Here is a 22,867-nt window from a genome sequence, read left to right on the forward strand (position 1 = left end):
TAATTGGAGTTTGTCGTGGCCTGGTGGTGGACCAGTGGGAGTCAATTGTTAGGGAACTGTCCTCCAGGGCAGAAGACCAGGCACTCCATAGGGAGGAGGCATGTGGAGTACAGAGAAAGACGATAGCACTGCTATGGGTGAAAGTCTTGGAGGCTTTTGAGAACCCTGGGAGTCGTGGTCACTCACCCTCAGGAAGCTCCAGCTCTGAGAATGAAGACGGAATGGCTGATTAGAGACAGGAGTAGAAGTATGACCGAAGCACCATGTTGGAGAGGTCGCCATAAATTAGTTGCTTGTAGATAAGGGAGATTATTGGATGCAGTGTGCAGGGGTGAGCCTTACTATAAAAAGACATGCTTCTGTAGGTGGGGTATGCCTCTGGTCACCGATCCCTGCCCATACCCCTTTTGATGATGTTGTATGATAGCCCATTTGGAACCCACTGATTACACTGTTGGTTAACCATATCTTGATATATCCATATTCCCTGACTGGATGATGCACATTTTGCTAGGCTACATGCTCTGGATAGGGAAGGCTGCTTTGGGTTGCAACTGTTATGTGACTAATATTTCATACATGTGTCTTGAAACTTTACTGTTGAGATGCCAATCCCTAAAGATGCATGACGAAAATGAAGACTAGATGTATTATTCTGTTTTATAACGGTAAAGTGCTGAGGAAATTGCAATAAAAATACTTTAAAAAAAAGTATGTACTGGGTGTATGTGTGCTTGCGAGAAGAACAATACATGAATAATGAAGTGATGTGCTATGCTCGCATGAGAAATGTGTGTACTGGCAATATATGTGTTTGCAAGTAGCACACCAGGGCACAACACAGGAGGGCTGCAGTGCTGAGCAGTGCATGCAGAATGAATTTGTGGGCTGAATGTATGTATGTTTGCCTGTGATAGTAAAATGCATGGAGGCAACATTACTGAATAGTGTATGTGCTATGTCCATACACTGAGTGGAAATATGCTTGTAATGATACATTGCACAAAGGACTCCTTGTTCCATTTTGGTAAGCCGAGGCCTGCCCGGTGAAGACATGGGGAGTAGATGAATCCCCCCAGACAGATTTGCATATTGATGCATTCCTGTGAGCTGGATGAGACGCACTGGAAAAGGGAGAGAGACTCACCCTGTACATTTTAAATGATGGCCTTTGTTTCAGTGAGAGGTCACCAGGAAGGGCAGGGATGCATCTCAGGAAGGACATGGAGCTGATAAATGAATCATAAATAGTAGGGCTGGAAGCTCGGTATCACCCTTTGAGGGATTAACCTTTGATGCACATATGTGGCTAGCATCCAGGTGTGAACTCTAGTCACTTTTATGGCATGTGTTGTGGGACTATCAGCTTTAGAGTCTCTCTTGCTCTGACATACGGCCTTTCAAGAAGAAGGAGAGAGAGAAAAATCTACACTTCAAAAGAAGCAGAACCCTCACATAAAATTTCAAAGACCCAGACTGTAAAGTCACATTTGCTGTCTAGAAAGGGACTATAAGCAGGGGAATTTGAGACCACAACATGTTTCCACTGGCAAGCAGCCAGTTGGGCTGTGTGAGGAGGGGGAAGTTCTGCAAGACTTCTGCCTGTGACCACAACTGGGGACCAAGGCCTGCTAGTTTCTCTTCTGGGTGAGGGGACATCACCCAGAGAAACTAAGACTGCTCTGGAGCACCAGTGCCTGCCTTCTTGCCAAGACCAGTGTGCCCTGTGAGGAAGAGGCGAGCGTTGGATGGAGCGAGTTCCATTTGGGAGCCCAGCTGAATGGCATCCTGGTGCAAGGTGTGAGGAGACGGCTGCTGCCCAGAACGGGTTGTTGCCAGTGTGCAGAATCTAGTCGGCAACCCCTGTGGCCCAGGAGCAGCGGTGAAGATAGCTGTTAGCAGAATGCTGTGCATGGGGACTAGCGAAGCCATGCATCACCTGTGTGCCAAGTGACGTGTATGCCAAGAGGGGCTTCTGTGACAGTTATTGCCAGATAAGAAGGGCCGAAGCCTATGCAGAGCCTAGCGATGACACTGTATACCATGTGGAGCCACAGTGGTACGGACTACCATGTGGTGAGGGCCGGCGCCTTGGCCGGTAGTGTTATGGCAACTATGTATGCCAGGAGGGGCTGCTGATACCTGAGAAATTTCTCACATGAGAAATTTGAACTGTGACTCATAGGTCACCACAAAGCAATGAGGATTGAACCAGAGCTGCCCCTGTGAAACTGAGGTAGACTCTGTGTGTGCATTGCTGCATCACCGGAACCCCAGCCGAGAACACAGGAATTCAGTCACCCCCATCTCATTTGGGGAGAGTAAGACAAACGATACAGAAGGAGCACCCTTCATCATTGCTGAAGCTGACCGCATATGCTCAGAAAAAAAGTCGAGTGCAGCTGACTCTCTGAACACGACAAGAGCAGTGTGAGTGCCCGTAGTCGGGCTCTTGCTGAGACATTGCAAGTACTCACTTCTGTAGTGGGTAAGACTGGTTAAGGCCTATTGGGCCCCAGCGAACTCACTGCTGAGGGCATTGCAGCACCAAGACACTTTTGGCTATTTTACAAAGTCAGAATGGACTCTTGTGTGAAGGCTTAGTAATGAGTATTCCCTGCTTGCGGCCACCATTGAATGGGGAATAACCCCAACCACATTACAAAGAGAGGCTAGGACAAGGATTTGCTAACAAAACACTAGACCGCCAACCTTAAGGGGAGACGTGTTATTTTTTATTGGTACATTGCTTTGCATGCATAGAGGTAGGAATAAACTACTTTGTTTCATTATAAGAATAAGTATTTGACTAGACATTGAATTATTTAGATTGCTGTGTGCACAGTTTGTGTTATGAGTTGTGTTCACTGCCTTGTAGCTACTTATAGCTACCACTGATAGTCAAGTGCAGAAGTGGGACCTTGGCCAAGTTGCCTAGGATCCATAGTAGGTTAGGCCTCAGGACATCAAGAGTAAAAGGCCTCAACCTCTTCAGTTGGGCCCAGTAACCCATGTTGGCTCTCGGGCCTCTGAAAGGGTTCTGACAATTGCAGCAAGCGGTGGGGTGCCTAACATTTAGGAGGCTGAATACAGTTTCTTCTCTTCTATCCACAAAGGCGACATGCATAGATAATGGAGAATAAAGAGTTGGGAATTGATTTCAGCACTATGCCCATAGATCAGATAAAGGATTTATGTAGGGACAGAGGCTGAAAAATTCTCAGGAGTAGTGATAGAGAAGTCCTTGCTAATTTCATTAGGACCAGTTTGAGATACTGAAGATCCCTTTAGCACGGATATATCCCAAACACAAGCTGAGTGTGTCCCCTAATGCATTTTTCATAGTTTCACCAAGACATTTACCACCTTTAGCATCTAGAATATTTCAGGTGTGTATACCACCTCACATTTCTAGGGTACCACAGTAACCAGTTCCAGGAGTAAATCCCTTGGGGAGGGGGGGGGGGGGGGGTTAAGTCTAGCAGCGACCCTGAGCTTGCAGTTGGCATCTCAGAAAGCTGAAGAAGATGAGAAAGCCAAAGAGTTTAAGAGGGACATGCTAAGACTAGCTCGTAGAGGATGAGGGAGGGATAGGAAAAAAGGGCCTGGGGAGAAACGTGTGAGAGAGAGGTAGAGAGATAAAAGGAGAGAAAAAGCATACTGGAATGGAAGAGAAACAGTGGGAGAAGAAACAGAAGGAAAAAAGAAAGAGAGCTGTAAAGGGAAAACCTAGGATGGCAGCAAGCACAACTTCACTGGGGTAAATTACTCTACATCCAGTTCAGGCCAGGTTGTAGCCAAGAATTCAAAAGATTTTATGCATGTGTATGTAGAAGGTCAGGATAATTTGGAATGGTTTGTGAGCTTTGAGGTTGCTTGTAAGGCATGGGCCATAAATGAGGTGTCTAAGGCAGCTGCCTTAATGGGGCGCATACCATTGGAAGGGACTGCTGTCATTGGGAGGATGCCTGTGGCAGACCAGATGGTCTATGAGTAAATGAAGGAAGCTCTCAATAGGCGGTTTGGGCTGAGTGGATGGTGTTCTGTTTGAGCTTCGGATTCATGGTGTATTGCACGACTGGAATGAGTGGATAGGGAAGGATTAAGTCCAAGTATTTTCAGTCCCTTTACCAGTTGATGGTGATAGAGCGACTCGAAGGGGAGTGCTCTATCCCACTTAGGCAATACCTGTCTGATTTGACAGAGAATAAGCCAACAAAACTTGCAGTGTTGGCTGATAAACGGCTAGCTAACACTGTTCGCAAAGGGCTAGAGCTGCATAGTTGTAAGCCAAGGGGGTAGAAACGGTCTCCACAGACTGGTTCCAAGCTAGAGGGTAAGGGCCAGGATAATTGTCAGAGGGCTCGAGTAGGACCCAGAAAACATGTGAATGGTAATGATGTACCTGAGAAGGAGCAATATGAGAAGGGAAGGTAAGTAAGCCCTTCCAAGTACAAGGTGGAGGCTTGTTTTCAGTGCCACAAGGTGGGGCATTTGAAAAAATATTGTCAAGAGAAGGAACTTGACCGAGTGACACCCATGATAGCTAAGGTTCCCGTGAGGGACCCATTGTGCTTACCCTAGTAGCTCTGGACATTCGGGAAAGGGACTCCGATGCTCTGAAGCACATTTATCCTAATAACTTTGTACAGGAAGTTAGTATCAATGGGAGGAAAGTGCAGGCCCAAAGGATACTGGAGCCTTCTGCATTGTGGTTAAGAGGAAGGTACTTTAAGTCTGAGGAGATACTCCCTCGAACCAAGGGGATACAGGTTTGATAGCCTGTGGAGAGGGCATAGACTATCTGCTTGGCATGGTTGGGATTGAGCTCAATGGCAAGACGGCCATGATTGATGTCAGGGTAAGGGAAAAGCAAGGAGCTGGATGTCTGTTGGACAGTGATTTGATTGCCACTGGCTTGGTGCAATGGACAGAAGCCTTTATGGCTTGGACAACATGAGATGTGTTGACCAGGGCACAGGCTGCACATTACACTCAGAGTGGGACTGGGATCTTCTCTCATTTGAAGGGACCAGGACATAGTAGTTTGCAAGAAAGGGCAGAATCCTGGAAGATAATGGCCATGGATGTCATCGCTTCTGCTCCAAAGGGAGAGGAAAGGAGGCTTGGAAAGTGAACCAGTTGCTGGAGTCTGGGTTTCTTCTAGAGCTGCAAATTGTGTTAGCTGCTGGGGGGCCTACCTGAAAAGATTTCTGCAATGCACAGGAGCAGTGCCCTATGTTTGTGGGACTTTGGAAGGAAGCCGAGGAACAGGTCAGTAAAGGAGTGGTTGGGGAAACACTATGTTGGCTAGGAGGATGGCGTACTTTATAATGAACTGGTAAATCTTGAGCCAGGAACTAGCAAGAAGCTAGTGGTTCCGTTGATGCACAGGAACTTCCTGTTGTCACTGGCCAATGAAGCTGGACACTTGGAGATTAGAAAACCTCAGGGTAGGTGGTCCCTCTGTTCTACAGGCCGGGGATTCACAGGGACACAGAGATTCAGCAGAACCTGTCCCCTTTGCCAGATAAATGGTAAAACAGGTAAGGGGGTTGTAGGTGTTCAGTTTGAGCAGGTGGGAAAAGACATAATTTGTTTATTCAACCTCCCCTCTCACAGTTGGGCAATAGGTATATCTTGGTTGTCGTAGATCATGCTGCCAGCTACCCTGAAGCTGTACCCCTGAGGAGCATGACTGCAAAGGTAGTAGCAAGAGCTCTCCTAGGGATCTTTTCTAGGGTTGTATTTCCAAATATGGTAATTTCTGGCCGTGGAACCAACTTCATCTCTTCTTTCACAAGAGAGATGTGGGAACAAGCTGGTGTGACATACTACTGCTCCATAGCACACCATCCACAATCCAATGGTATGCTGTAGTGCTTTGACAAAACACTGAATAGCATAATACAGTAGTTCCCAAACTGTGCGCCGCGGCACCCTGGTGCGCCGTTAAAAGTTGCCAGGGGCGCCGTGCGCATTTTGGAAACATGATATGAACATTTAAAAAAAGATTTATGCGTGCAGTTTATAAATGACCTGTTTATGACGAGTTAAAAGTATTTTGCGGCCGAGTAACTCATTAGCATTTCATGTGGGGGAGTTACATAAGCCCCACCTGTCAAGGTCTTGCCGTCTGCAGCATGGTTTCACCAAACGTGATTACGTTCTTAAATAAAAGCCTTCGTCATTGCCAGCCGGTCGGAAATTCAGAAGAGAGCACTGGAATGTTATTGCTCCCGTGGGATCCTCATTGAAGTGCGCACATCGGACGTGTTCCTTGTTGAATTTACAATAATCAGGTAATTATAATTATTATTATTAGGATTTCTAATCTAGGGTGAGAGACAGGGCACGGCAGGACCGGAGATCACAGGAATGTGGAGGAAATTCTCCTAACCAGCGCCGATATAGTAATTATAGTATTATTAATAACTAATGTTCTGTTTTTAAAACAGATGGATATTTCACAGGGGCGAGCACTCCAAACGAGGCCCCTGTGTAGTTTCCAGACAGGAGAAAACTGCTAACAGCTTGATTCAGCACACACACAGAAGTTGAGTTTTTTATTTAGGTTAGAAGACATTATTATAATTATTAGTTCCTTGTTGATGACAAGTCCAGGGGAAAATTGCAGCGTTTCTGCTTTGTGAAAGATTAGCCTTCCACCCTTTTCTCATTATTAAGCACACCTTTCCTTTTTTTCCCCCATTTGTGTTTACTAAATGCTAGTAAATTGTTAAAGATAAATTATATGCCCACAGTCCTCCCTCACTTGCATGCCCAAATCAGATTACTTACTGAGTCTTACTGCCAGGGGAAGGCAATTTTCGTTGGGGTGCCAGAAAAACGGCTATAGGAGGTACAGACCAAGTGGAACTTGGAAAGCACAGTTATCAAAAGCTGAAGCCTTTGAAATAATTTAAGGCAGCGGTGCCTCCTAAATTCTCAAGAAACTGCAGAGTGGGAGTGTGAACGGCAGTGCTTAATTTGTAAATAAAAATGTGCCGGTGCCCAAAGTCCTCCTTTTAAACATGTGGCTGCTGCAATTAAATGTGCGAAAATGGAATACTGAGGCAGTGCAATACTGAAGCCATCTCAGGCCTCTTCAATGATTTTAAAGCCACTCCCTGCCCCTTCAGCTCACTCTTGCAGCTTTCTGTTTTCTCCCATTGTGACACTATTTCGTTTTTCTCTTCCCCAGTCTTTCCCTTATGTGTCTTTTGCTTGCAGTAAATGCTTGAGGCAGAAAAATAAGTGCCGGCCCTCAAAAATAAGTGCTGGTGCTTAGCACCGGAAACAACAAGCACAAATTAAGCACTGGTGAATGATCAAGTATTGTTAAGTAGTTTTAGAGGAGAAAGTGTCCAGATTGAAGGCAGAATGTGTGCACCAAAGGTGAGGTGTGAGGTGTGTGTGTGTGTGTGTGGTCAAGGCAATGTAATGACGTTGTAAACGGAGAAGAAAATACGTGCATGGAGGACAGCAAGTGTGACACAGAGGGGAGATGTGGCTACATTTTTTAGACGTTTAAGAATGAGAGGTTGAATTGGAGGAGATGTGGTCTAGCAGGGAGGAGGAAACATACAAAACATCCATGTTATGCTTGTTGATATAATTAAAGTACTCCCGAGGCTGGGCTTACATCGCCCACCCGAAAAAGAAAAGTAACATAATGGGGAGCTGCGGGCAGTGGCAAATATAGGTGAAGGGAGCAGCGGGTCGAAAAAGTTTGGGAACCACTGGCATAATAGGAACTCTGACGGAGAACCTGAGGAGGAAGTGGGATCTTCCTCTCCCATGATTCTTATTTGCCGACGAAGACATTCTGCAGAAAGGAGTAAGGTTTAGTCCCTTTGCCCTTCTGTTTGGACACCCAGTGCGTGGTCCACTCGCCTTAATCAGAGAAGGGTGGGAAGGAACCTCGGAATCTCCACAGAAGAACGTGGTGGACTATGTGATTGGCCCCAGGAAGTTGATGATGAAATACATGGGTCAGTCAAAGGAAAAACCTCAGGCTAGCCAATTGCTGATAAAGGAATGGTACGACCAGAAAGCAACGCTAACTGTGTATCAGAAAGGCCAAGAGGTGTTGGTGTAAAAGCCTATTCGTCCAAGGTCTTTGGAGGATAAATGGCATAGGCCATACTAAGTAGTTCAGAAGCTGTCTGTGGTAAACTACTTGGTGAACACAGGTGCCACGAGGGAACTGAAGATGGTGTTCCGTATGAACAGGCTGAAGCTTTGCCTCTATAGAGACTACATGGTAAATGTCATGCCTATGGCAGAGAAAATTGAGGAAGACAGTGAACGTCTTCCTGACTTTCTGCACAGTGACATGAAGGATGGCACTGTGGAAAGGGTTCAGTTCGCCCCTGAGTTACTGCCTGAGCAGCAGAGAGAGTGTAAAGAGGTGTTGGGCTGTTTACCAACCACTTTTCATTGACTTGAGGATTAACTCCTGCCTGTTAACATGACATAGACATGGTGATGGTCTGCTAGTAAAAAGCTAAATTTTAGACCTGGGGGTCGTTAAGACATCTAATAGTCCATGGTCTAGTCTTGTGGTTCCAGGTCTGCTGACTTGCGGTTCTGTGAGCCCTCAATGAGGTAACCAGAGCATTTTGTTGGTTTTATAAATGTTCTGTCTTGCAAACTGTTAAAGCTCTGTTTAGTGAGAACACATAAGTGTACACGTCGCAACCTTAAATTTGGTAAGGTTGTTGGAAACATGAATTGCTGCAATGTTTACATCAGGGTAAGACAATTTCTATTTGTTTGAAAAGTCCCACTCCCAAATATTTTTCATCATAAGTCACAAGCCATCATGCAAAAGCTAATATTTTGATGGTTTTTAGTTTATGCAGATGGGTTAATGCTTGCTTTTTATCTGTTTCAGATGTGCTCCAGAATCTTGTTGGACAACAGAATGCCCGGCATGGAATAATCAAAATCTTTAATGCATTGCAAGAAAATAGGGCCAATAAACATCTGCTGTATGTAAGTTACATGTATGACCTATGTGACTATATTACACTTAAATTGTTGACTCATAGCATTAACATCAACTGAAGCAGTTCCAGTAGAAATAAATTTGGGCCATATGTACGAAAGCTTTATCCCATAGACACAGAATGGGTAAAATCCTTTGGTACATCTGGCCCATAATACCCACATCCCTAAGTATAACCAAAAAAACTATTCAAAAATATTGTGTACTGAATATACTTTCATATATTATTTCATATATTAAACCACAGCTGGCCCTGAATGGCTTAAACGAGGAAAGAAGAGAGAGCAGAGAGACTACGGAAATAATTCAATATCCACAACTGGGCTGTACCAAACCACAAACCATCTCTTGGACTCTTTTTCCCCAAGGAAGGTAGATCAAATATAATAATATTACTGCCCTCTGGTGTCCCCAAAGGTGCACCCAATAATCCCCAGCCAGATCTACTTGTGTGAACATGAAGCGCTTATCTTGACGTTTGGCTGAGAAACTCCAACTCTAGCCTGATGTCCATTGGCTTTTCCTGGCTAGAGTATTGGGGTTAAGATCAGGAAAGTATATACATCTAGCACTTCACAGAGATATAGTTTTGTGATGTATGCCTGCACTCAGAATTCTGTCTCCCTAAACTGCTAAGGCTAACTCGGCCACCTGTTTCATTTCTCTTTGTGTGTCCTAAAAGGATCCATGAAAACCTTCCTCACTAGGTGCTGTTCTCTGTCTGCCTCGTTTCATTGGAAGTCTGTTCCTGCTTTGGACATCTCTCCCACAAGAAACTCTGATTGAAAGTTGGAGCCAACATAGTTTGGGGAAGGTTGCCCTTGGCATGTTATCTAGACTTTCAATTCTTGTATCTAGCTTTGAGATAGCCTCAATCGCACATACCCTAAACAAAATTAAGTTAATAACATTATCTCCATCCCTTTTTGATTTTCCCAAAGGATTTGAATATTTCATAATGTTTCCCTTTGCTTACTCCAGTATTGGAACTTTCATAGACTCATGTGCTTGAATCATTCCCCGTCGTCAGGGTGGGAGTCCCCAGTACATTAATAAAAAAGGAGTGTCAACATAGACAAAAACATAGAGGCCTTAGGCCTTGTAATTGTGTACCATATCATAGTCATTATGCAGAAATGACTAAACTTAACAGTCAACCAATCAGGAGACACCACCCTGTAGAACCCTCCTGAAAGAAGCTCCAGTCCCTCAGATTTTCTACTGCACATCATGCTAGGGAGTCTCCACTGAGCTCTGCTCAATTTTTCCTGTCAGAACTCTTCGGAAAGGATTTCTACTGATGTTCTCAACATCACTGATTTACCCTTTATATAGGTATTCTGTGTTTCTTGGTGTCTCAAACTGACATATTAATATGTCAGACACACCTAAAAAAAATAACTCTTCAGATTGTGTTGCACTTGCAGGAAAAAAAGGCTTCATATAGATGACCCTCACCAGGATTGTATATACTGCCTCTATCCGGCCCATAAAACCAAGGACTGCAAGGTATGTTGCACCTTTTCCTCTAAGACTTTGAAGGACCGTGAAGGGTGACTCCTTCTATGGCTGCAAAAGCTAAAATCTAAGAGAGTCCTCTCTCGGATGATGAGTAATACATCCTCTATATCCTTGCAGAAGATGCCTGTTAAAAGACATAAAGATGGGTCAACAGCTCATTCGTCTGATGAACCACCTAAAAAGACGTCTATAAAGTCCTCTCTGGCTTCTCATAGACACCACAGTCCATCCAGGTCTCCTCACAAGAGTAACCTTCCTTTTAAACGGAAAGAGGAAGAGACTGCTTCCGGCTTATCAAAGAGCCCTAAAACACCTACCTCTGAGCCTCCAACACCTCCACCTCAAGTGAAACACACTTTTAAAAAACCTTCCTCTGCTCTGCCGATGGATGGCTCATCGATGATATCATTGATGACAAGGTTTATGACAGTGTCAACAGCTAACACTACCACAGTCTCAATGGCGGCATCTTCATCATCAACATCATCATCGACCATCCATACATCTATTTAATTGACGGTGAAAATCACCTCATTGTCAGCACTCTTGTTGACAACAGCACCTTTGTCAACGAAGACTCATCCGTCGATGATAACACCACCAACATCGACCTCTCCTTTGACAGTGACCGGCCTGTCGACAGTACTTCTCCCATCGTCGACAACACCATCATCGACAAAGAAATTAAAACCTTCATTTCTGAGCCTTCCATCTTTGACGACTACGTCAATGGTCAAACCTATTGGGAAACACAAAAGCCAGAAATTGGTCACACCGGGTCATACATTGCCAAGTAAAGTGCCTTCTCTTCTACCCTCCCACCTTCTTGATGGAGACTCCAATGAGAAAAGTATTTTTGGCGCTGCACATAGCCCTTCAGAGCTGAATGTTAAATATCAAGAATACTCCGGCGAGGGGGAAGGCTATGATCAAGTGTTCAATGCACCACAAAAACAATTTCAGCAATCTCAACAGTACCATGAAGACATGGTATCCATCCCATCTACATTAGATGCAGACCTACAATTAATGCTATCAGACTACAGGAAAAGATTTCCTCAATTTTCAGATGCCTCTCAACGTAGTCCCACTCCAGTAGTTTCAATGTCACTTCAGCCTTCCCCTCCGGCACTGACACAACAGTTGATCTCTGCCCCACATTTGTGCATTCTCTGCAGGTGCTGGAAGTAGAGGACCCAACATCATCTGAAGGAGAGAGAAGAAGGTGAGCTCCAAGACTATCATGATGACTGAGATGATTGCGTATTATGAACACCCTCATCTCTGTCACCAACACCAGATGACTCCACCGGCCGATATAGGAGGTTCTACAATATCTTGAAAAGAGCAGCCCTTCAGTTCGATCTTCCGATCCCCACAACAGCAAAGGGCTGTTTCCTTTACAATTTTAAGGTACTTTTCCGGAAAGCTGTTAGGGCCATGCCCGCTATCGATTATATTTTGGCAAAGGGCCTAAAGGTTATGCGCAATCCAGCCTCAGTTCCAGCGGTGTTGCCACAACTCGATAAAAAACAGAAGGCCTGGAAGATGCACCAGCCTGCCTGATGGGTCATCCCAAACTGAATTCCGTCATTTCTCAGGCAGCGCAAAGAAGGTCTAGGAATCCTTCCACACCACTTCCTGCACCCTTGGACAAAGGAAATAGACGTGTTGACAACATAGGGAAGCATTTTTCCACTATGTCGGCACTGACAGTCAGAGCTGCAAATGCGCTGGCCTTACTTAGTAGATATGGTACGATATTGCCCCGTATCTAGACAAGCTTCCAGAAGACATTAAAGTGGAAGCCAACAAAATCTTACTGGATGGAGAACGCACATCTTCAGAAATCATTGATTGTGCGATGGATATCGCTACTACTGGATTTAGGCAGCTGGCTGGAGCACCAGTCTTATACACCAGCCGTCGACAATGACCCATTACAGGTACTGGCTACTTTCCTCCCTTTTCCACCCAAGGTAGCAGGGAGAACAACCCACCATCTATACCCCTGGAGGCAAATAACAGACCAGTTAGTCTTTGATCAAATCCAGTTTGGGCACATGCTGGAATTTATACAGACACCACCTCCAACCCCACTTCAACTGTCTGTACAAAAACATCTGTGTCTTCTCAAATGGGAAGTCGAGACCATGATTAAGAAAGGAGCTTAGAAAGAGTTCCTCTATCTCAGAGAGGGAAAGGTTTCTAATCCGCTTCTTCGTAGCTCGCAAATAGTCGAAGCAGTGGAGACCAATCTTGGATTTAAGAAACCTCAACAAATACCTAAAAAAACAATCCTTCTGAGTAGTCATATTGCAAGATACATTGCAGCTCCTCAACAAAGGAGACTGTATGTCCTCCCTAGACCTTCAAAACACATAGTTTCATATTCCTATCCATCCAAAACACTGTAGTTTCTCAGGTTCACAACATCCAGCAGGCACTATCAGTTCTGAATATTACCCTTTGGTCTCAAGTCCGCTCCTCAAATTTTGGCAAAATGCCTGTCTCTGGTGGTGACCTTTCCGAGGCAAAAACAACATCAAGTTTTCCCCTACCTCGATGACTAGTTAGTTAAGGCTCCTTCCAACCAGTATGCAAGGGTGTCCATCATGGCTTGCATTTGCCTGTTTGACGAGTTTTTAGACCTTGCGCTCAATCAGACTAAATTGTCTCTCCATCCGTCGCAGCTGATAACATTCTTAGGAGCCATATCAGACACAAACTTACACAGGGCATACCCCACAGACGAGAGACAACAAAAGCTGATCAAACTGACATAGCCAATTTAAAAAAAGTGGTCACTTTCTGTTCGCCTTTACAAATCCCTTCTGGACATGATGTCTTCCTGCATTCATCTCATAGCACACTGTCAACTACATATGCGTCCACTTAAAGAAGTATTGGACATTCAGTGGGCACAAACTATGGAAAATTTCGATGACACCTTCCAAGTCACTTCACCAGTAGTCAGTTCGCTTTTCTGGTGGACACAATCGGTAAACCTGTCAATCGGTCTACCATTCTTAACCCAACCTTTCACCTCTGGAGATCACAACAGACACTTTCTTGGACAGCTGGGGAGCCTTCCTTCAACATCTTCAGATAAGCGGAAAATGGCCACCTTCCCATCAGGGCCTTCACATAAACCTACTTGAGTTAAGGGCTGTGCATCTTCCTCTACAAGCATTCCTTATCAGGATCTATGAAAGATTCCAATACTGGAGAACTACAGTTACAGATAAGTAACTTATTTCCTTTCTATGCTCCTAGCCATTCCTTCCAAATTCACATTTCAAAAGGTCTTTCCAACTTCTCTATTGGTTCTGTACACACCTCACTAATTGAATATAGGAGTGTTCTTGCTCATGGAACTGGCATAGCTTCAGCCAAAAGGTCCTTGGACACCTCTTTTTAAAGCATTGTCTTCACTCCTCCTGTGGGTTGCAAAACGTCCTCTTTGTGTCTTTGTGGTGTCTTTGCTTAGACATGGCTGTTTCAATATCCAGGGCAAAGCAACCCCTTAAGCATAAACTTAGTGTCACAAGGTTGTCCTCTAGTGTGCATGCTCCAATCCTCCTTTGAGTGCATGAAGGGCCTCCATGCACCACAACTGTGCAGTGAAATTAGGTGAATCTCCTTATCCTGTCATGGAGCTTCCTACACTGTTCATCTGTCCCTCCCCGGGGACCATACAAAAATCACTGTGGCTGGGCCAGAATCAACCTGGTGGCTCTGGATTGTACCAGTAGAGTGTGTTCTGGGCATGGGTATCTGTCCTGAAATCTGTCTACTGATTGAGGAGGATCTTTGGTCGCTGCAGCAGGGAAGGGCCCTTCACCCAGACCTGCTAAATCTATACCTCCATGCATTGATATGGAGCTGCAGCAGTTGACCTCTTTTGATCTTTCTCCCAAAGTAGTGGATGTCATCCTTGCACCAGGTGTCCTTTTACAAAGTCTGTTTACAGTGGCTAGTGGGACAAATTTGTGACGTGGTGTGGGCCCCTGATAGGGACCCATTGCAGGCTAAACTGTTATATTCCTTGTTAGATTTATCTTTGGGCCAGCAAAGGCTTTCAGTGGGCACAGTTAAAGGTGATCTGTCATACCTTTTGGCCTTTTTGTGATTACCAGACCAACCATCCTTGTTCAAATCAGTTGTTGTGATGGCATTTTCAAAGGTTTAATCCACATGTTTTCCTTTAATTCCTTTGTGATACCACAGTGGGACCTCACTTTGGTCCTTACTACTCTTATGAGCCCTTATTTTGAGAAGCTGTTCTGTACATTTCTTGCAGACAGACTTCCTCATTGGGGTAACTTCTGCTCATCACACGAGTGAGTGTCAGGCCCTGTCAGTCCAGTTGCACTGCTCCACTTTCTTTCCAGAAAAAACTGGTGCTGAGGACTAGAGCAGCATTTCTCCCAAAGGTTGTGACTCCCTATCATTCCATCACACTTCTGATGTCCTTTACACCATGTCATTCCTCAAAAGTGTAGGAGAGACTCTATGAGTAGTCAAATATCTTTATTTCGGCACTTGGCCATAAAAGCTCATAAAACCCCATAAACGGTTGTTACATTAAACAAATAAAAAGTATAATACAAAATGACCAAACAAGTTGCTTAAATATAAAATCAATAAACACAAACTTCCATAGAATTGTTGCCCTGAGATCTGAGAACAATATTCAGTAAATCGGTTAAAACAACATAAAGTAGCATGAAAAAGGAAAAAAGTGACCTATAGCAACAAACAAGTATAATTCATATAACACTCTAGCAGGGGAAATTAGTCTGGTGTAAATATATTGCACATCAAAATAGAAATAAGACACCACTTTCAAGATTATCTGGAGTGACACACATTGATTATCTGGTTCTGTGTCACCTTTCAGGCCTTAACTAAAACAATAAATGAGCGCAGGCAGCATAATATTAAGTAAGGGCCATCAACAAACAGTTTAGTTCAAGTGGCACTATGACTGTGAGTATTAGTCAAGTGATCAATAATCTAAGTCTATGTTCTTTATTTCAGCTCGTGAGGTCATAAAAGCACATACAAATTTAAGACAATATTACAACTTCCAATACATTAAAGTTTAATAAAATGTAATACAAGTGATAAGCCTATCTGAACAATCTCTAATCTAGAGTCCCTGCAGAGGACACTCATTTCCTCCATAGTTACTCATACAATCAATGAGCATATTTAAATCATTGCTAATTACAATACAATATGTAGGAAGGGAACTGAGAATCGTCTAGGGTCCCTGCAAAGGACACTCGTTCCCACCATAATTGCCAGTATAATCACACTTATCTATATAAAATGCTGAGATTAATTATGGACCAGATAATACTAGCCTTAAGGTTTCTTGAACGCCGCCATGCCTGACTTCTTGCCCTGTCCCATTCTTCAATCATGATAGCCACTAGGGTACATTCATACAATCAATTTAGGACCCAAATTCCTACTAAAAAGTTATAGCTATTAATATTACCTTGCCAGACCCCTCTTTGGGGTGTAGTTAACTACTTTTGCAGTGTCTGGGTAAGTATCTTAGTTTGCTTGTACCAGACACTAAGAAGGAGGTGGCTTACTGAATAAACAATGGGCTCTGTAGTATTTGTTATAAATAGGCGTATCGCCACCTGATAATCCCTAATCTCCAAAGATAAACAAATAGGCCTGAGCCAGCGCCGCCTTATGCCACAATACACTGGGCAAACAAAGATGATATGATTCACCATCTCAAGCACAGAATTACAAACAGGGCAAGAGGCAAGTGTTTCCTTTTCACGCCACGAACTGCAAAAAGCATTCTGCGGTAAGCAGCCATATCTAATGCACAAATAAAGGCTTTTTGATCGTGGGGGGAATTAAAGTATCTAAAAAAATCTTCAAACCTCGGTACAGGTTGGATCCCCAAAAATATTTCAGTTAGATGGCCCTGGTTGGCCCTTATTTGTTGATGCTCCCGAATATAGTGCAAAAAAGCCTTTTTTACGATCTGTTTATCTAATTTGCGAATTTGGTCAGGATTCTCCTAAAGAGCCTCAGGCTTCAGCTTCCTACACCAAGTGTAAATAAAACTTAGCCAAGTAACTTTTAAGGCCGAATCCTGTCTTAGTAGATTGCCTCAACAAAACACTGTACAGGACCAATTCAGTGGTAGACCAGATGCAAATCCAGTAGAGGAGGGGTTTGAGCTGCACGAGGTCTGACACTCCACTGATACCCAAATCATAGCGCAAGGGAGTGAGCAGTGTACTTACTTGGACAGCCACTAACACCCTAAAAAAAAAATGTTCAGCAACTGCTAAGCTATGTGTTTTAGTGTACCCCCATATTTCAGCGCTATAGGTAGCGGCAGACAGGACCTTAGCACGGTAAGCCTCAAGAGCAGGTGAAATATAACGAGTGGTGGTCCCTATGATAAAAATGCAACATGGCATTAGACCTATGCGACAACATCAAAGAGCACTTTAGAATTTGAGGATCCCACTTAAACTTGTCCGACCTAGTGATGCCTAAGTAATCAAAACACAACACCCTTTCGACGTTTTCCTTGCCCACCCTAACACTCTTCGAGACACAATCATTCGGCCCCCAAAGAAGGACTGAGCTTTTACTGAAGACTATACGCTCTTTGTAGTATCCTCTGGGGCAAAGAAATGCAAGGCAGTGCAGAAGAGCACTTTTTTCAGGTAGATAGTCATCTGTATTAGGATCTGCTACCAATGGCCAAGAAGCAGCTTCTAGGGAGAGTAACGGTACCTTTGCATTGTCAGGTGGTGTGCCTGTCCTGGATATTTGTCAATCTGCAACATGGGCATCAGTGCACATGTTAACAAAACACTGCTTTCTTGACAACCAGGTTTGAAGGATAGGGCATTTTGGCCATTCAGTCCCATAGGACTTCTTATTCTGAACCATTGACTGGGCCCACCGCCTGGGGAAGTACTGCTTTGCTATCTAGTCTAAAGGGTATGCGTATCCATCAGAAGAACAAGTTACTTACCTTCAGTAATGCTCTTTCTGGTGGATACTCTTCCTGCAGACTGACTCTTTACCACTCTACCACCTCCCCTTTCTGATGAATGGCTCTTTTTCCATCTAAAGAGGTCCCAAACTGGAGATCTGCAGTCACACAAGTTGTTTTTGAGCTCTACCTCCAGCAGCATGGACATATCAAGAAAAAAACTGATGTCAGTTCGCTTGGGGGTGCTTATATGCAGCTCCAGGATGGAGAAAGGTCATTGCAAAGCCACACAATGACACCTACCCACGTGCAGGGGCTATGCTGAAAAATCTTACAGATCCAGTCTGGTCTGTGGATACTTTCTAAAGGGGAGGAATCTGCAGTTAAATAGAGTAACCACCAGAAAGAGTGTAACCAAAGGCAAGTAACTTGTTCATCATAAAGCTAAACTGCCTCCTTACTACTGGATACAGACCACCACTTCTCTAGGTCACTATTAGGTCAAGAGTAGAATACTACAACTTTTTGTGTGTCAGACTATATATTGTGCCATTGGACAGGTGCAAAAACTGCTAAATAGGTCTGTGATAGCAATATTCAACAAGCATTGCAATGCAATGGGTCTTGCGTTTGCTTGAGTTACAGCTATTAGCGTTGTAAATTCCTAACTGGATTTGTGTTGCACAATACATTGAAAATAAAAAGTAAAACAGGTGACATAAGCTAGCCGATTGAAATCGCCAGAGCCGCCATGAGCGCGAAGGAGCGACACAGTCAAGCGTATCGGGAAACATGCAATTATCCATGTAACAGGGTCGATGGCCAAGGCGGTAACAAAGCTGCCCCAAGGAGGGACAAGTGTAAAGCATTTGTCAATGATGATAAAGGATTTTTGAAAGGCAAACCCATGAACGAGTGATAATGGTGGGCGTCGTTAAAAGCCCACAGATAGATTACAATAGGCCAGAGCGCTTGCACGGTCTACCTAAAAACTACACCAGAGACTGCATAACGCTTAAATTGTCTCAGCTGCACTGGCTACCATTGGCCAACAGAATTAATTGTTTATTATCTATTGAGGGCAAATAGTACCATAAAAATAGATTTGAATAGCAGCTGATCAAATGGAAAAAAACATAATAAATAACAATACACAACAAGATCAAAACAAACAGGCTAAAATTATACATTAAAACAGCCAACGTATTCGAGTTCATAGTCCACAGAAGTCATTAAAATTTCATTGCAATAAATGTAAATTTGTGTAGGGTTGAGAAGGCCAACTGTCTTAGGCACTGAGCAACAACTTCTTAAGATAGTGGGCTATCATGATGCCCCAAATGCATTTTGGTATTTTTATTATATATACATATATATATATATATATATATATATATATATATATATGTGTATATATATATGTATATAAGAACAATAACTTAAAAGTCATTAAGGCGACCAGCACTCTGTGAATGTGAAAATTAGGTTTAATTCAAGGCGACCAGCACTCCGTGAATGTGAAAATTAGGTTTAATTCAAACAAAACAGGAACGCGTTTCGGCGTTACCGCCTTTCTCATCCTGCGGGCTGCCATTTTGGCCCCCTTTATATATCATGTGTGTTAGATTACAATTGGTTCACTTAAAGCAACACAGTAAATATAGGATATGATATGTGAAAAAACGGCCTATAAATAAAGTAAATAACAGAAAATCGTACTTAAATCCGAATTGATAAATCACGTCTATATAACATATTTGTCATTTGTTTTGGACTTAATCAAGAAATAATTATAATTAATTCTGCCAACAATAGGGACTGATAATTAAACTGCAATGAACAAAAATAATAATTTTAAAAATTTTCAATTTTTATCGAATATCTAGTCTATGGGGACTGTACTGATCTAATGCAGACTTTATGTAGAAGAAACGTATTAATAAAGTATGTAAGTATGCGAGCATCGTTAACGTTTCATACAGCTTTGCTGTCAGTTCAAATATTTAAAAGGCATTTGACTCGGATCTTGTTAGATTGATTTTCTATATAGATACAATGTTGCCGGTTCTTCGTGAACTCTTGTAATCGTATTTTTCCCTTGAACATTCACGCGCCATGTAATTAGTCAATCAATTTCAGTCTGTACACAGCGCTTGGCTCCGCTTCGATTGAAATGAAATAAAAACAGAACACCGCTTACCGCTCACGGCGCCTGTCGGCTGCGGCGTCCTCCGACTCCCCGTGGACTATCCCCTGAGACCGGTGCGGTGTTCACGTTGGTATAAATGTCAATTGCGGGGGCAGAGAGGTGAGTACAACAACACTTGATTTGGCATTTCCCTCGCTGCACCTGAATGCCAATGGTGCCTGGATTTGACGCGTGCCACCGCGTCTAACATGAGAACAAGTAGAAGATGTCAAATACAGTGTAATTGATGGGATAAGAAAAGATGTTCGTGGAGGTGACAGGGAAAAAAAATTGAGAAAATTAGAGCCTAGATACATACTGACATTAGATTCAAGAGAACCAGTGGGGCTGAATTCGAGCGAGGAACTACATATACATTTGAGCTAACATGTGTTTCTCACCAACGATCTAATAGTTGTATGTCAGTAAATGACAATATAACATTGAATAATTTTTATGATAACGGGCATACTTTATTAATACGTTTCTTCTACATAAAGTCTGCATTAGATCAGTACAATCCCCATAGACTAGATATTCGATGAAAATTAAAAAAATATTATTTTTGTTCATTGCAGTTTAATTATCAGTCTCTATTGTTGGCAGAATTAATTATAATTATTTCTTGATTAAGTCCAAAACAGATGACAAATATGTTATATAGACGTGATTTATCAATTCGGATTTAAGTACGATTTTCTGTTATTTACTTTATTTATAGGCCGTTTTTTCACATATCATATCCTATATTTACTGTGTTGCTTTAAGTGAACCAATTGTAATCTAACACACATGGTATATAAAGGGGGCCAAAATGGCGGCCCGCAGGTTGAGAAAGGCGGTAACGCCGAAACGCGTTCCTGTTTTGTTTGAATTAAACCTAGTTTTCACATTCACTGAGTGCTGGTCGCCTTAATGACGTTTAAGGTATTGTTCTCATGTTAGACGCGGTGGCGCGCGTCAAGTCCAGGCACCATTGGCGTTCAGGTGCGGCGAGGGAAATGCCGAATCAAGTGTTGAGAAATATATATATATATATATATATATATATATATATATATATATATATATATATATATATATATATATATATATATGGAAAATGTCACTTACCAGTGTACATCTGTTCGTGGCATGAGTCGCTGCAGATTCACATGCTGTGCACAGTCCGCCGTCTGGTGTTGGGCTCGGAGTGTTACAAGTTGTTTTTCTTCGAAGAAGTCTTTTCGAGTCACGAGACCGAGGGACTCCTCCCACTTCGATTCTATTGCGCATGGGCGTCGACTCCATCTTAGATTGTTTTCCCCGCAGAGGGTGAGGTAGGAGTTGTGTATGTTAGTAATAGTGCCCATGCAATGGAATGAATACGTATGTACATAATAAAGGTTAAAGTAATATATTTACAAATGTACAAATGTTGAAGATCTACTTCTAAATGGCTACAGGCTTCCGGGGAGGCGGGTGGGCGCATGTGAATCTGCAGCGACTCATGCCACGAACAGATGTACACTGGGTAAGTGACATTTTCCGTTCGATGGCATGTGTAGCTGCAGATACACATGCTGTGCACCGACTAGTAAGCAGTTATCTCCCCAAAAGCGGTGGTTCAGCCTGTAGGAGTTGAAGTAGTTTGAAATAATGTTCTTAGTACAGCCTGACCTACTGTGGCTTGTTGTGCAGTTAACACATCTACACAGTAGTGCTTGGTAAATGTATGAGGCGTAGACCATGTTGCTGCCTTACATATTTCATTCATTGGAATATTTCCTAGAAAGGCCATGGTAGCCCCTTTCTTTCTGGTTGAGTGTGCCTTTGGTGTAATAGGCAGCTCTCTCTTTGCTTTAAGATAGCAGGTTTGAATACACTTAACTATCCACCTAGCAATGCCTTGTTTTGAAATTGGATTTCCTGTATGAGGTTTTTGAAAGGCAATAAATAGTTGTTTTGTTTTTCTAATTAGTTTCGTTCTGTCAATATAGTACATTAGTGCTCTTTTGATGTCTAATGTATGTAGTGCTCTTTCAGCTACAGAATCGGGTTGTGGGAAGAACACTGGTAATTCTACTGTTTGATTTAAGTGGAACGGTGAGATAACCTTTGGTAAAAATTTAGGATTTGTTCTTAGAACTACTTTATTTTTATGTATTTGAATAAATGGTTCTTGTATGGTAAATGCTTGAATCTCGCTCACTCTTCTTAGAGATGTGATGGCAATCAAAAATGCAACTTTCCACGTTAAGTATTGCATTTCACAAGAATGCATGGGCTCGAAAGGTGGACCTATGAGTCTTGTTAAGACAATGTTGAGGTTCCATGAAGGAACAGGTGGTGTTCTTGGTGGTATGATTCTCTTTAAGCTCTCCATAAACGCTTTAATGACTGGTATTCTAAATAGTGAAGTTGAGTGAGTAATTTGTAGGTAAGCTGATATTGCGGTAAGATGTATTTTTATGGAAGAGAAAGCTAGATTTGATTTTTGCAAATGTAGTAAATATCCTACTATATCCTTTGGAGATGCGTGTAATGGCTGAATTTGATTATTCTGGCAGTAATACACAAATCTTTTCCACTTGTTTGCGTAGCAGTGTCTAGTGGTAGGTTTCCTAGCTTGTTTTATGACCTCCATACATTTTTGTGTGAGGTGCAAGTGTCCGAATTCTAGGATTTCAGGAGCCAAATTGCTAGATTCAAAGATGCTGGATTTGGATGTCTGATCTGTTGTTTGTGTTGTGTTAACAGATCTGGTTTGTTGGTTAGTTTGACATGAGGTACTACTGACAGGTCTAGTAGTGTCATGTACCAAGGTTGCCTCGCCCATGTTGGTGCTATTAGTATGAGTTTGAGTTTGTTTTGACTCAACCTGTTTACTACATATGGAATGAGAGAGAGAGGGGGAAAAGCGTATGCAAAGATCCCTGACCAGTTCATCCATAGAGCATTGCCTTGGGATTGATCTTGTGGGTACCTGGATGCGAAGTTTTGGCATTTTGAGTTTTCCTTTGTTGCAAATAGATCTATTTGGGGCGTTCCCCAAATTTGAAAGTAATTGTTTAGTATTTGGGGGTGAATTTCCCATTCGTGGGTTTGTTGGTGATCTCGAGAGAGAGATTGTCTGCCAACTGGTTCTGAATCCCTGGAATAAATTGTGCTATTA

The 22,867-nt window shown here is 42.9% G+C and overlaps 1 protein-coding gene across 1 annotated transcript in view; it reads left to right on the forward strand.

Moving 5' to 3' along the window:
• The window catches only part of SNX25 (sorting nexin 25), an 830,371-nt gene that overhangs the window by 787,378 nt on the left and 20,126 nt on the right, over positions 1-22,867 (forward strand). The window contains exon 18 of the mRNA XM_069199645.1: positions 8,900-9,000. Coding sequence (XP_069055746.1) covers positions 8,900-9,000 — 101 coding nt within the window. The remainder of the gene's footprint in view (positions 1-8,899; positions 9,001-22,867) is intronic.

Source organism: Pleurodeles waltl, chromosome 1_2, assembly GCF_031143425.1.
Source record: "Pleurodeles waltl isolate 20211129_DDA chromosome 1_2, aPleWal1.hap1.20221129, whole genome shotgun sequence".
NCBI lineage: Eukaryota > Metazoa > Chordata > Amphibia > Caudata > Salamandridae > Pleurodeles > Pleurodeles waltl.